At 38.7% G+C, this 14,054-nt stretch overlaps 1 protein-coding gene across 1 annotated transcript in view; it reads left to right on the top strand.

Moving 5' to 3' along the window:
- The window catches only part of ANKRD13C (ankyrin repeat domain 13C), a 77,591-nt gene extending 63,858 nt beyond the window's left edge, over positions 1–13,733 (top strand). Inside the window, exons 8-13 of the mRNA XM_075003512.1 lie at positions 531–662; positions 4,306–4,467; positions 6,574–6,653; positions 7,238–7,336; positions 8,207–8,307; positions 9,690–13,733. Coding sequence (XP_074859613.1) covers positions 531–662; positions 4,306–4,467; positions 6,574–6,653; positions 7,238–7,336; positions 8,207–8,307; positions 9,690–9,820 — 705 coding nt within the window. The 3' untranslated portion in view covers positions 9,821–13,733. The remainder of the gene's footprint in view (positions 1–530; positions 663–4,305; positions 4,468–6,573; positions 6,654–7,237; positions 7,337–8,206; positions 8,308–9,689) is intronic.
- Positions 13,734–14,054: the final 321 nt, after the last annotated feature.

Genomic DNA, 14,054 nt, shown 5'->3' with positions numbered 1-14,054 from the left:
TAAGATACTTTCAAATAATAAATTTTACCCTTAATGGGTTTTAGACAGTTATCTGTTCCTATCCAAGGAAACAGAAGAGTTGGAGCAGAGTTGTAAGAACATTGCCACATTGGGCACTGAAGTTAGGTAGTAGCCAATGCTGTTTTGGTTTGTGTTTTGACTTTTTAACAGCATCAAACTCAGTTTGACTCTGTTTTTCCATTGGTAGTATAATGGATATTAAACTGTCCCTTGAGTTATGGTAAATTAATTGAAACTATCTCATATGCTGAATTATTAGTACATTTGGCTGGCACAGTTTCACACAATGTTCTTCCTTCCATAATACCAATTGTACTGCCATGCTAATGTTACGTGAATTTTTTTTTAATAATGCGACTAAAATAACTAGTTCTTGAAGCATCCATAATTTTATGAGGGTATAAAACTGGCCAATTGAAGGCTAAGGCTTATTCATGTGTCTACTTTTAACAATGAAAAAGGTTAAAATAATCAGTAAGTTCGGTACATTAGTATTTATTTTGTTCCAGGAATCTGAAATGGAAACAGAGGAGGAAGTTGACATTTTGATGAGCAGTGATATTTATTCAGCAACATTATCAACAAAATCAATTACTTTTGCTCGTGCGCAGACAGGATGGCTTTTCAGAGAAGACAAAACAGTGAGTCTGAACAGAGCCTTGCAGTTTTAACCTGCCTTTTCTTCATTACTGTGTTCAGAATAGCACTGGTTGATGGTGTTAATACAAAAGACAAGATGAGTGTTTTTTGTTCAACATTTGCATCATGTGAAATCTCATTTCTATTTGAATTGTAAGCCATGGAAGAAGAGGGTTTGTTTTTTTTTTAAATTAATGTCTTCAGCAGAATCTGTACTGCATAGTGTAAAAAGCATAGTAAAAGAATATTTGAACCAGTTGGAAGAGACGGAAAAGTTCACAGAAAAATGCAGCATCCCACAGTATAATAGAGATTACGAAGCACTGAAGGTAGCTGTAGGACTGTGTAGTAGGCAAATTAAAGGAGATCTTTGATGATGTTTAAACATGTTGCTATAGTTCAGACAGAATCAGTGTTTAGATATCACAGTAATAGTTGAAATAGGAAAATATTGTACAGAAATGGTAACCATGGCAGCAAGTGCAATAATTCCCTTGCAGAGGATGAGATGAAGTCAAGTCCAAACTGTTAGGGTGTATCTACACTGCAAAACAAAAAAGTAGTCCAGTAGCATTTTAAAGACTAACAAAATAATTTATTAGGTGATGGGCTTTTGTGGGACAGACCCACTTCTTCAGGTCATAGCCATACCACCTTGGTTAAACAGCTCCCATGCTATGATCTGAACAAGTGAGTCTGTCCCACGAAAGCTCATCACCTAATGAATTATTTTGTTAGCCTTCAAAGTGCTACTGGACTGCTTTTTTATTTTGATAGTATATAGACTACCATAGCTATTTCAGAATTAGACACTATTCTGAAATAACTTTGTGTTGTCACAGCAAAACTGCTACTTTAAAATAATTTCAAAAGAGTATGGCTTATTTTGAATTCTGTAAACCTCATTCTACAAGGAATAGCACTTATTCTGAAATAGATATTTTGGAATAGGGGCTGTATAGACAGGGAATAGGGGCTATTTTGAAATAAGGGTGCTCCAGTTTTGAAATAGGGGGACTTGAAGTATGTCTGCACAGCAGTGTCATTTCAGAATAGCTGGGCGCCATTTTAACATGCATTTTATGTGTAGATGTGCTATTTTGAAATAAGCTATACAGGAAAATCTCTTCATAAAAGTAATAACATCTGTCTAATGAAAACAATTCAGCTGAAAAATTTCCGGGGGCCATATTTGAAAGTTCTTGCTAGGTTCCCATCAAACTGCTCCTCTCTTGTCAGTATTCAGAGTTCAGCCAGTCTTTGATTCATCTGGTTCTGCTACTAATTTCCATGGAGGGCAGGCAAGGTAGCCCTTACCTCTGACATTCCTGCTCCCAGGTACTAGGGACCTATTAAATTCACAGTCATTTTTCATCAATTTCAGTCATAGGAGTTTTAAATGGTAATTTTAATTATTTCAGCCATTTAAAGCTCAGATTTCACAGTGGTGTTAATGTAGGGGTCCTGACCAAAACAGAATTATGGGGAAAGTGCTCTCAAGATTATTGTGGGAGGGAGAGGTTGCAGTAATGCTGCCCTTCTGCATTGCTGTGTTGGGCAGCTGGAGATTGGTGGCTGCTGGTCAGGAGCCCAGATCTGAAGGCAGAGCTGCTCTTGGTGGCAGCAGCAGTAACGATGGCACAGAATGGTATTGGCACCTTTACATCTGTGCTGCTGCCTGCAGAGCTGGTCTCTCAGGTAGCAGCCACCAATCTTTGTCTGTCTAGCTCTGTGAAGGCAGTGCAAAAAATAAGGGTGAAAGTAACCATACCTCTCCTGTCCTTTCAGTAAGTTTTTAAAAGCTTAATCAGCATGACATCAGACAGCCAGTGAACTTTGGGTGCACAAACTTTAAGTGTGTTCAAGCTGATCATTTTTGAAGATATTTGTCATTCTGGATAGAAAGCGATCTCAGTACATTTCTTGTGTTACATCTCCGAGTTCACCCAAGTCTACACTAGACGGCATTGTGAGGTACAGACAGAAAACACAGATCACTGTGTTTGCACTTAGCTAAGGTACATTTAGAATGTGCAGAAATCTACATTAATTTGAATTATCTGGGGAAAACCCCAAATTCTCTCCCATAGCTACTGTTCTTACAGTTGTAGACACTGAAAACACAGAATGCCAGTATCTTACACTTTTTCAGGTTTGGTCATCACAAAGATGAGGAAGCAGCATAGAATAGGCTCTCAAAATATCAACAAAGGTCAGAGGCATGAACCTTGGAGATTTACCTCTGATGTAGGAATGACCTAATCTAGGATAATTTAGGGCAGAAAGTCAGTTTGGTAGAGTTGAAGTTCAGATATAGGAAATAATGGCCTGATCCTACAAGCTGCTTATGTTCTATTGAACACAGGAGGTGGTGTTTAGCATTTCATAAAATCAGGCCCTACAGCCTTAGAAACAATGAAGGGAGTTAGTAAAAACGTGTGGTAGTACTACAGTAAGCTCTTCCATGTTCAGCAGCCTCAGGATCAGTAGGCTGATCGATATTCAAATATTCTGGATAACAGAGAGGATCTCTTCACCATCTGGGATCTGCATTATGCCAATACTGCTCTCCCTGAAGCCCTGGGCATCTCGGCCCCCACAGCACCGCCTCCACCAGCACAGCCCACTCCATGCTTGCAGCAGCTCAGGCCCTGCCTTGTGCTGCTGGGGAAGGGGTGTGTGTGCGGTGGCTGGCTCACCATGCGGTGGCCACCCATTCTGCTGCACTCCCTACTGGCTGAAGGGACTAACTGCTCCCAGCAGCAGGCCCTAGCTCATGCTGCCACGCTGGGAGGAAGGTGAAGTGGAGTGGGGCTGGCTAGCTTCCCATGCGCCAGCCTCCAGTCACTGCCAGGGTTAAGCTGTTGGGTGCCCTGACCTGTGCTGCAGCCCTGGGAGCAGGACCGTGGAGCACTAGAGGGATGCTCTGTGCTGCCAAGTGTGTGTGTATATGCGTGTGTGCACTCCATGCTGCCGTGTGTGTGTGGGGGGGGGGGCGGTTTGTGCTGCCATGCAGGGCTTGTTGGGGGGTTGGGGAAGAGGTGCTATGGCCACCTGTCTCCACCGTGGTTACACAGCTCCCCTGGAAGAAGAAACCCAGGTGCTGCGAAGAGCACCTGATATCAGTGCTGGTTATCTGAGAGTTCCGGTTAAAGGAATACTGGTTAAAAGAGAGTTTACTTTTTTACTGTTTAATTCTACAAGAATAGACGTTCAAAGCTGTAAAGTCTGAAGTAATGTCACTTATTTTAAATTACTAAACTGCGTACATTAATACCAAGAGTAATGGCAAATAATTGAACAGTATTTTTGAAGAATCAAACCAACTGTTCGTGCAAGTGACAGTGAAAATACATGGAAAATCCAACCTGCCTGTGAGATGCAAGCACTCATTTGTGAGGGACTGGAAGGAATGTTTTTTCTCGTTAGGTATTGATAGACTACCAAATGACTTCCTGTGTGTGGGAAGATTTTTGTCACCTTTCGAAGCATTAAATGATTAAATGATGTTGCTCAAAAGTTAACTTATATCTGACCATGTTTTTACTTTTTCCGTTTTACGGAATGTAAACACTGAGTGCAAAAAAGTCATCACAGTTTTACTGTAGCTTTCGAGTTCATTAATGTCAAATTAATGTCTTCCAGGAAAGAGTAGGAAACTTCTTGGCAGACTTCTACTTGGTCAATGGACTTGTTTTAGAATCAAGGAAAAGAAGAGAACATCTCAGTGAGGAGGATATTCTTCGAAATAAGGCCATCATGGAAAGCCTCAGTAAAGGTGGTAACTTAATGGAACAAAATTTTGAGGTACAATTAACTTACTCTCTACACCAGTCCCCTTTCCTCCTCCCCCCAGGGAATAATCTTAGTCTTCACACTTGAGGCTTAATACATTTAATAGGAAAAAGCTTCTTTTATGTTCTCTTTTTTGTATAAATCTTAGTTTAAAACATTTGAACTGGTTTATAACTGTAATCAATATAGTCTTTTCGTTGTTGAACTCCTGAATATTTCAGTGGGTGATTTACACAAAAAGATCCCTTGATCTTTCATGATGGTTTTTATTGTAAGGTAGAGCTCTTTCTGGCTGACTGAATTGGAATATTTTAGTTTTTTGTTTGGAATGATTTTTTGATTCTAGTTCAGAATGTTGCTTTGAAGGTCATCTTTCTGTTAGTGCTGTTCTCCTCTGCATTTTTATAGAGGTAACTTGCTGATTCTACCTACCGAAGACTTGATTTCTGAATGGTCCCCAATTTAAGTACCTTATCAAGCAAGGTGGCTGGAGCTTTGGACAGGATTAGTCTTGAAATATTTTTCCTCTCTTTTTTTCTTCATGAACTGGGAAGTTATTCCACTAACAGTCAGAACTGCTGACTTCGTCTTAGCACTATACTAAGTGTTTGAATGTATTGTTGTGTTTTTAGTCTTTGTCTCTAACACTAATTTTATGGTAAACCTTTATGCATTCCAACTTTTGTGGCCTGATCTCTGGTAAAATGTCATATTACTAAAAAGGCCTGGATATAACTTTACTATCTTGAGTTGATTATAGTTACTTGTATTGAATAGCAAGTGCTCATAATATAAAGAAAGTAAACTGTTGCATGAAGTCAAAGCATAGAGACCTCAAATGTCCAAAATGATTTAATGTTTTTATTGAGCTTTTTTGTGCGCTCAGTTATTTTATGCTGGATGGTTTCAAGTGATGTTGTGCTTGGAGGGAGTAGGGAGCGCTGGAACTACTCATTAGTAATGTGTAACGTCTTGTCGCAGCAGACTGGTTGTTTGGGTGGTTTGTTAGAGCATCCAAGCAACTTTCTGTTTTTATATTTCTAGCGAGTTCAGCCTTTGGAAGGACTGTGCAGTTGTGCTAGGTTGTGTGTGCTAGGTTGTGTAAATTGCACTGTCTTGTTTTGGACCACAGTGCTTCAGACCAGGGGTGTGCAAAGTGGGGGGCGCTCCCCCTTGGGGGATGTGAAATTTCTTATGAGGGGGTGCAGCACATTCCCACTCTCTGCAGCTGCAATGTCATTAATGGGACAAAGCTGGGTCTGGGAGGGAGTGCAGGAGAGGCACGTGCCCTGGCTGCTCTCAGTTGCAATGGGACACTTGCTCCACTGCTTTCTCTTCCAAGCCCAGCATGTGACCCTGCTCCTGCTCCATGCACAGACAAAGCCTGGCGCACAGCCTGCCACTGCACGTCCTCCAGTTACCTTTATGCTGCTATTTGCTGGGCAGTGGAGCTGCTTCCTCTGCCCCTGTGCTGCCTGGCTGTGTTCAAGTAATCAGTGGAGCACCAGGAGAATTGCTCTTGGCCCTGCCCATACCGCTTCTGCTATTCTAGGGAGCCCCCCCAACATGGCACTGAGCCCAACGGGGACAGCAAGAAGGGGCTGTGTACACTGTGGGGAGGGAAGAAGCCCCTTTAACCTGGCTCCCAAGCATTAGGGTTGTGTGTTAGACCCTTTTAAAATCTTTCCCCAGACCAATGTTCCCTCTAATCTTTTCTATTTCTCTCCCCGACCCCAGCCCCGCAACCAAACAAGTTCAGTGTGTCACTTCCAGGGCCATCTGGGGGGGGGCCCTGCTAATTGCAGGTTTGAAACTGGGGGTGGAGGGGGCAGTGTAAAAAGCTTGCACAGCCCTGCTTCAGAGAATATGGATCTAGTATATTTGTGTTATTGTGCACTAATACAGAGACTTTCTTTTTTAAGAGAGAGGAAATCCATGTTTAGTTTGACTCTTGCCAGTAGATATATAAATACTGGGTTTTGAAAATTTACTACTAATTTCAAAACCTTTGCCTAACTGAAAAATTGTTTTATAGATTACAAAAGTGCCTTTTTATCTTTTGAACAATATCCTACTATGCAATTTTACAGGTAGTGACTTCTTGTTTTTTCTTAACAGCCTGTCAGACGACAGTCCCTCACTCCGCCTCCACCCAACACAATTACATGGGAAGAATACATATCTGCTGAAAATGGAAAGTAAGTATATCTATTTCGTTATAGGCAAGGAGTCCTTAGTCATAAATGCTTCCCCACCTTCGATTGTTTTTCTATTTCCATAGCTTCTGTATTTTTCTTACTACTACTACTTAATTTTCTGCAAAAACCCTTCTCCCAAGGCTGGCTGAACAAAAAAAGGAGTCGGGTATTAAGGTATAAATAATTTGACAATCTTCCACTACAATTAACTGAAAATACAGCAATGTTTTGAAGCTTGTGGACTACTTAATATTTGGAGCCTAACTTTAAATACTTAAAAGATTAAGCTCTGTATTTAATATATTTCAGTTGTGCTTTTTATGGACAGCAATCATATTTATGCTTAAAGTAGTTCAAATTAATTGCTAGCACCAAACAGGTCTTGGTTCTTACCTCAGGCAAGACCTAGTAGCTTATGACCAAACCCATTATTTACATTCAAAATCTCACACTTTCTGAAACAAGGTGCAAAACTGCTCAGTAGCAGCCATGTTTTTGTGAAAGATTCAGTCCTCACCTAACTCCATAGCTAGCTACTTGTTGCCTCTTACGCTTGCTTACTGTAGCGATTTTTTTGTTTAAAGAGCTCCTCACCTGGGTAGAGAGCTGGTCTGCAAAGAAAGCAAGAAAACATTTAAAGCCACAATAGCCATGAGCCAGGAATTTCCATTGGGAATTGAATCGTAAGTCAGAATTATCTTAAACATTCATGTGTGTGGAAATTGCTACTGTAAATGTACTGTAACTGTCGATCTTTGAGATGCGGATGCAGGCATATATTTTCACTCAGTTGTGTGCACATTTATTTTCTTGACTCTTTTCCCCCTAATGTATTTGACTTTACTGCCTCTTGGACAAGAAATAAAAATCATTTACGCTAGCTGCAGCTGTTTTACTCTCTCTGACTTTTGCTTAGAAATCCACAGTGCAATGAGTTCTCTTCTAAAACAAGAGACATTTGTACAAAGCAGTGATCAGTGACTATGGAAAAATGATACTAAGGGGATGAAACCCAGTCTGGAAATTGCCTTTATCTTTACCAGATTGGTCCATGCTTCACATGCTTCCTCCCTTCTTGCTGTCTACACTTTGTTTTTTGGTTTTTTTGTTTTAGCAGCTAAGATTGTCTCACCTGTATTCCATGTGTGAAAGCTAAGGATTTAAGCTTTGGGATCATTTAAAGCTTGAGTTCCTAATTTTCGATCTCCATATAAATTACTCTAAATAAATGTTAGATTTCAAGTTTTGAGGGGCTGGGAGAGGGGGTGGGGGGAAGTAATTGGCAACATGATTTTAAGATCCAATTTCTCATTTTTCAAAAAGGGTAGAAACACTGATCACTGGAAATGGGATTTTAAAACTGTCACTCAAAGCAGCAATGCTGTGTCATCACAGATCTAGGAGTGAGTGTGTGTGTATAGTAGAATTTAGACCACGAATTTTCAGTCCTTTAATTTTACTTATTATCCATTGCATTCAGTGTACATTTTTTGGAAAATAAGCAAGCTGGTAACAGTTAAGTGCTTCTAATACAAATGCACTTTCCTTTTCAGATTATTGAATGTTTTAGAAGTGATTGCACCCTTCAAGCACTTTAACAAACTTAGAGAATTTGTTCAGATGAAGCTACCACCAGGCTTTCCTGTAAAGCTAGGTAAGCTAACACCTTCAGCTTCTACTAAGGTGACCCTGTATTTCCATGAAGCAGGGGCCGAGAGTACTAATGACTGAATTTATGTAATGAATTGTTGATTTTTAGTTACATCAAGGAAACTTAATTATCTACTACATTGGTCTGCCATACCTGTAAGAGGACTATAGTCAAGACTTGGTGAATGGAAAAATCAGAATCCTGTTAGGTTAGCAAAAGACTGAAGAATATGTTGTAGCTGGGATGAGAAGTCAACAACCAAGAAATCACTTTTCTTTACTAGTCACCAAGGGGCTTGAGTAAATAGTGAAAGTGTCAACTATAAACAAAAATTACCATTTTCTAGTCTGGAGCTCATTCTGAAGACTGTGTTGTGTGGTGCACCCACTGCGGATCACTTGAATTGAAGGATGATGTTGACCTTGAATAAATGAATACGTTTTTGTTAATTGGAATTTTCTCAGGATGAACATTGTCATCAGGATTGTTGCCAGGGCCCCTAATCCCACATTTTAACATATCTGATTTTCTTCCTCTTTGAGGATTGTTCAGAATATATATTTACATTTACTATTTATCCCTCCTTGTGACTGCTGTAAATCAGTTATGAGCAACTACATGCAGCTTCACAATTTCTGCCAACAGGTGGAAAAAACTCATTTGCTAATTTGTATGGACACAGATTACCATAGCAAAACCTTTGACATAAAGAAACAAACCCACCCAATTCACAAATAGCAGCAGAGATCCAAGAATAAACTGCCTCTACCCTCCAGGGTAGTTTGTTATAAGGTGGAGGGAAAGGTGGGTGTATATATGAACTTTTCTGAATACACTGAATCTTACTTTGTTACACATCCACAATCCTACAGTATTCAGTGGGAACTGCTTGTGGAATCTTGACCCAAGCTTTTATATGCTATCTGGGTTTTGTTGTGTTTAACCCTCTTACCTAGATTTCCAGCACAATTTTGCTCATCTGATAAATTCAGATGTTTGTTCAAGGCACTGTGAATTTATCTGAACCAAGCCTCTGGAGGTTTGCAAGTCATTCAGGGCTTTTCTATGCAGGGAGTAGCTATTCCTGACCTGAGTCCAAGTGTGGGATGGTCTTATTCTGCAGTCAGAGTGCAATCTTCAAATTAGTTTAAATCACTTCTTTAAAATCAGGAATTGTTAATCTGCTTTCAGTTCATACTACCTTATTCTGGATTAATTTTCATGTGTAGACGAGCCAGTAAAGTGTTTGAAATATTTAATAAGCTCTAAAACAGAACTGGAGTTCCTAATTGCAAGTATATGATAGTTTATTAAGCCAATTGTTAATGTAGTGACTGTGTAACCCTTTCTCTGTGCTCTTCACTGGGCCATTATGCTCTCCTCAGACATACCTGTGTTTCCCACCATCACGGCCACTGTGACTTTTCAGGAGTTTCGCTATGATGAGTTTGATGAATCCATCTTCACTATTCCTGATGACTACAAGGAGGACCCCAGCCGTTTCCCTGATCTCTAATTTAACTGGAAAGTTAATAACAATGCCAGCGTACTCCAGTGAAAGCAAGTGGATGCAAACAGCCCACAAATGCCATTATAGAAGTGGGTCAAAATGGAAGGGATAAACCTTTTTTTAAATGATCAAGAAGAAAAGGGAGCATACACAACTGATGTACTGAAATTCAGTATAATGTGATTCTGGTACCTGAATTGCAAGTCTTCTGATGTGTCATTTACACTTTATACATATAATGCTGCGAGTATGCTAGTTTGACACCTCAGTGACTCTAAGGATACTTTAACAGCTGTGAGGACAGTCATTTGTTTATAAATTTTTTACGTTTGTTCTTGGTGACACAAAAAGCACTCTTGGACCATTAGCGCAAAAACTGAAATGTCTTAGCTGGGTATTAGACCTTTAAAACATCCCACCTTAACAAGGTGACCTTATCTGCTTTCAAGCTGTTTTCATAAGTTGTAAACTATGTAACATTATGTATAGTTCAGTAATTTGAATGTTAGTTGAACACATAAGAGAAGGAATGCATTTTCTGTAGATGAATGAACCAAATGGTAACCATTATACACTTGCATTTACACATTGCAATACTCTTCAGAAATAGCATTCACTCTGCAGGGAATAAGGTACCTCCTTTAGCACCTTAGTGCAATCCATTGTGGTGCTATTCATGTTTTTATCTGAACTGTTAAGTTTTTTTCACTGCAAGCTGTTTACTAATCTTGCTTTTAAAGAATTTGCAAATACTCACCCTCCCCCCACGCTGGTTTAAAAATCCTGGCTGTGTTCACAATGTGGTGTTGATTTAGCATGCTTGGAGTTGTATCTACTGAGAAATTGTCACTTGTGATGTTATACTCTTGGTTATGGGACTTGCTCCATAACAGAAGGGTTAAGTGAAAGACACTTCTTGAAAACCTGGTGTAATTGTAGGGCACATTGAATAGGACTCACAATGGAAAAATTAAAAGTGTACGCTTTTCTAATACGTAGAATGTAACTTCAGTTACTTTCTCTTCCTATTCCAAGGAGTGTGTCAAGTTAAGAATAGGCTTTAAAATCAGGATTTTTTTTGCTTCCTTAACTTATTCATTCCACTGTCCTAAATTTAAAGGTAATTTAGCTTTGTTTTGCTAGAAAGAATGTGTGCAGTTGGCTGTTAGTGCTAATTGTATGAGATTCAGCATTAATTGCTGTGATGCAAATGTACAGAAATGTAAATTTTAAATTTTTTGTGCACCCTAATTAAACTACTTTTTCTACAAACCAATACAGTAAATACTGAACTTGAATTTCTATAAGGAATTGTCAATGCTTTGTATAGGTAACCAATCTTACTAATCAGTTGGATGAAATAAATAGCTAAATCATGATACAGTAAAAGCAGACTTGACAGTCACATTGCCATTTCCCAATAAAATCAAAAGTAAAATTCTTTCAAATGGCTCTTGGCCACTATCTGTCTTAATCTAAAGAGGTTGTCGTAGAGAAATACAATATCCACTGTTTACTGTCCTGTCCCTTCACGCTCCGTGGCAGTGGACTGAATGGACTGGCAGTAGGAAATAAGCATTTTAAAGGGGGAAAATGTTAATAGTTGACTATCAATACTGCACATTGTTGAGTAAAATGCTAGAGAGAAATTGATTAGTTCTGGATGCAAATAAAGCACTAGTGAATTGTAAAATAGTTGCAGCTATTCTGAAGGCACCTAACCAATTTCAGATGTCTAACATTTAATAGGATTAATGAGCTGTTCTTCCAAGTGATTAAGTCCCGGGGATTTTACACTGATTTCATGAATTGAAACCTACCTTCCTTGCCAAGAGCTGAAATCCATAGCAGTAAGTGAGACCAGGAGGCAGAATTATTTTGTCAGTTTTTGTAGCTTAAGGTTACTGTGTCCCCTATTTAGAATTGTTTTAAGGCTAAATGGTGGGAGAGGCAGACTGTCAGTCCATCATGGGCGACAAGCCCGAGAGGGATTCCTATAATACTTGTATTTTTGAAACTAATGGAAACCCTCAACTTCAGTACTTAACCGTTCAGCAGTTTTGACAAAGAGAAAACAATAAATGGTTGAATCTTCCTTGTTACGAGAAAGAAACCTAGTGCTTTGACTAGGATGGGAAGGAAAGTCCACCACCCCATAAGCCTGCATAAGAAAAGCTGCAACTAGAGGAAGAGATGCTAGAAGCTGTGTCTTATAAAGTATGCTTGTTTTTCCAAAATCATATTTTTGTTTTTAATTAGGCCTTGAGAAAACATACAGGATACAGCCCACCTGTGATAAATGGGCCTGAAGACAAGACTGTTTTCCTTTAGTGAACTGTCTGATGTAAAGTACATTGTAGAGTATGGAAACACACCTAGTGACAGCAATAGGCTTTGGTTCAAGCCTTACGCTCATTAAAAATTCTCTTGATGTACTATTAAGAATCATGTGTCAGTGACCAGCTTTTGTTTCAGAACAGTTGCCATTCTTAAATACCACTGGCAGCCTCAAATTATAGGAATTGGCATTCAGTAATTCCTTGTATATCAGCTCCTTTGAGGATACCATACTCTGGGGCTTGACATTTTGAAACACAGCTAGTGAAATGTGCATTTTCAAGAGCGGTTTCATAAATATTAGCAAACAAGGGTTGATGTATGTTTACAGAAATACCTGTTGAAGTCCAGTGTCTGTGCTGTGTAGCAGGAGGGACCTGGCATAGCTTTCTTTCAGTTGCTCTGTCTTCCCTATACCATATAAAGGATAATCGTTCCCACTAGAGAGTGTGCAGCCATAGTACTGCTAGAGAATGCACATACCAGAGCTTTCTTCAGCAGCATAACAATGAACATGTCATTTAATTTTTTTTTTTTTTACAAAAAAAGGCATGTAAAAGGACTTGTGACAAAATACACTGGAATGTGAAAGGCAGCTGATTCTTTTTAAAAGTACATTTCAGGAGTTATCCTATTTGTATATTGGCAACTGTAGATTAGTACTGCTGGGAAAACATCAAAAATGTTTATCTTTCACTATCATGGATGGTGTAAAACTCTTAAGATCTAGATATGCACATGATGAATAATTCTGTCATGGTTTGAAGTTTTTAAAATTTCAAGATTCCTCTCATGGGGAGAATAAGCTCAGGAGAGCACGGTTATTGAAGAAACAGCTTAAATATTGTGTACTTTTTTTAAAAAAAAAAAAGCTGTTGGATCCAACCCTATTTTATTGGTTATCTGAAATATTTATGATTCAGAATATTTAAAACAGCCACTACTTCTAAAGCTGAAATGGAATATTTGCAAACCAAGTACTAAAACTCAGTTTTACTGGTCTTCCAAACTACTGCTTTAATTTGTGGTAAAGGGAATGCATTATTTTCTTTCCAAGTAGCTGCTGTTCCACTGACTGTATTCACTTTTATAACTGCAGTTCTGGACATACATAGCTATCAAATGGTTACCAAACTGTTGATATTTTGCTGGAAACCCCCCTTAAAAGTTTGGTAATATGTTCAAAGCAACTGTCAGTTTTTATGTACTTGTTCTTGATTTTTTTTTTAAATTCATGTAAGGATAATTACATTATTTTAAACTGTATTCGCAACTCTCCTGAAATGCTGCAGTCATTTTATTTTCTTTCAACAGTTTTAATCATGAAAAGTCACTTTTTTGCATTTTACTATTTGTGTGGTATTAACTCACCTTCACTAAGTGATTTTTAGTATAATCTGTTAGAATAAAGACCAAAAGATTTTATTTGATTGTGAAACTGAACATGTGAAAACTGTACATTACTTTACATAATTTGTACATGTTTGCGCAAGGACTGAGTTGAGGAAAGGCAGGGAGTGCTTCAGCTCATTCTGCAAGGATTTTTTTGGTCAGTTTTTAAAATAAAATGACGTTTTCAATATGAGCCTGTTCCTTCCTGTTATGTGGAGACTTTTGTTTATTAAACCTTATTCGGAATCATTATCTTCAGAGGGTTCTGATCCTAAGAACCCCACCTTTAATTAGAGCAGATATAATCTCGCTTGAAGTTAATCTGTTTTCAGGATCTGCAGCCAACTAAAATTAAATCAGTTCCAAACCGCTGCCTTTACATAACACTAGATAAATGGACAGTGAAATCCTTGCCTCACAAGGAAAAGTTGTTAATTAGGGAGTCTGTTTCTTTTCTTTTGAAAGATGCTGGGTGAATGTATGCAACTGCTACTACTCCTTTTGAGTAAGA

This window comes from Carettochelys insculpta, chromosome 9 (genome assembly GCF_033958435.1).
Source record: "Carettochelys insculpta isolate YL-2023 chromosome 9, ASM3395843v1, whole genome shotgun sequence".
NCBI lineage: Eukaryota > Metazoa > Chordata > Testudines > Carettochelyidae > Carettochelys > Carettochelys insculpta.
This window is presented reverse-complemented; position numbering and strand designations above follow the sequence as displayed.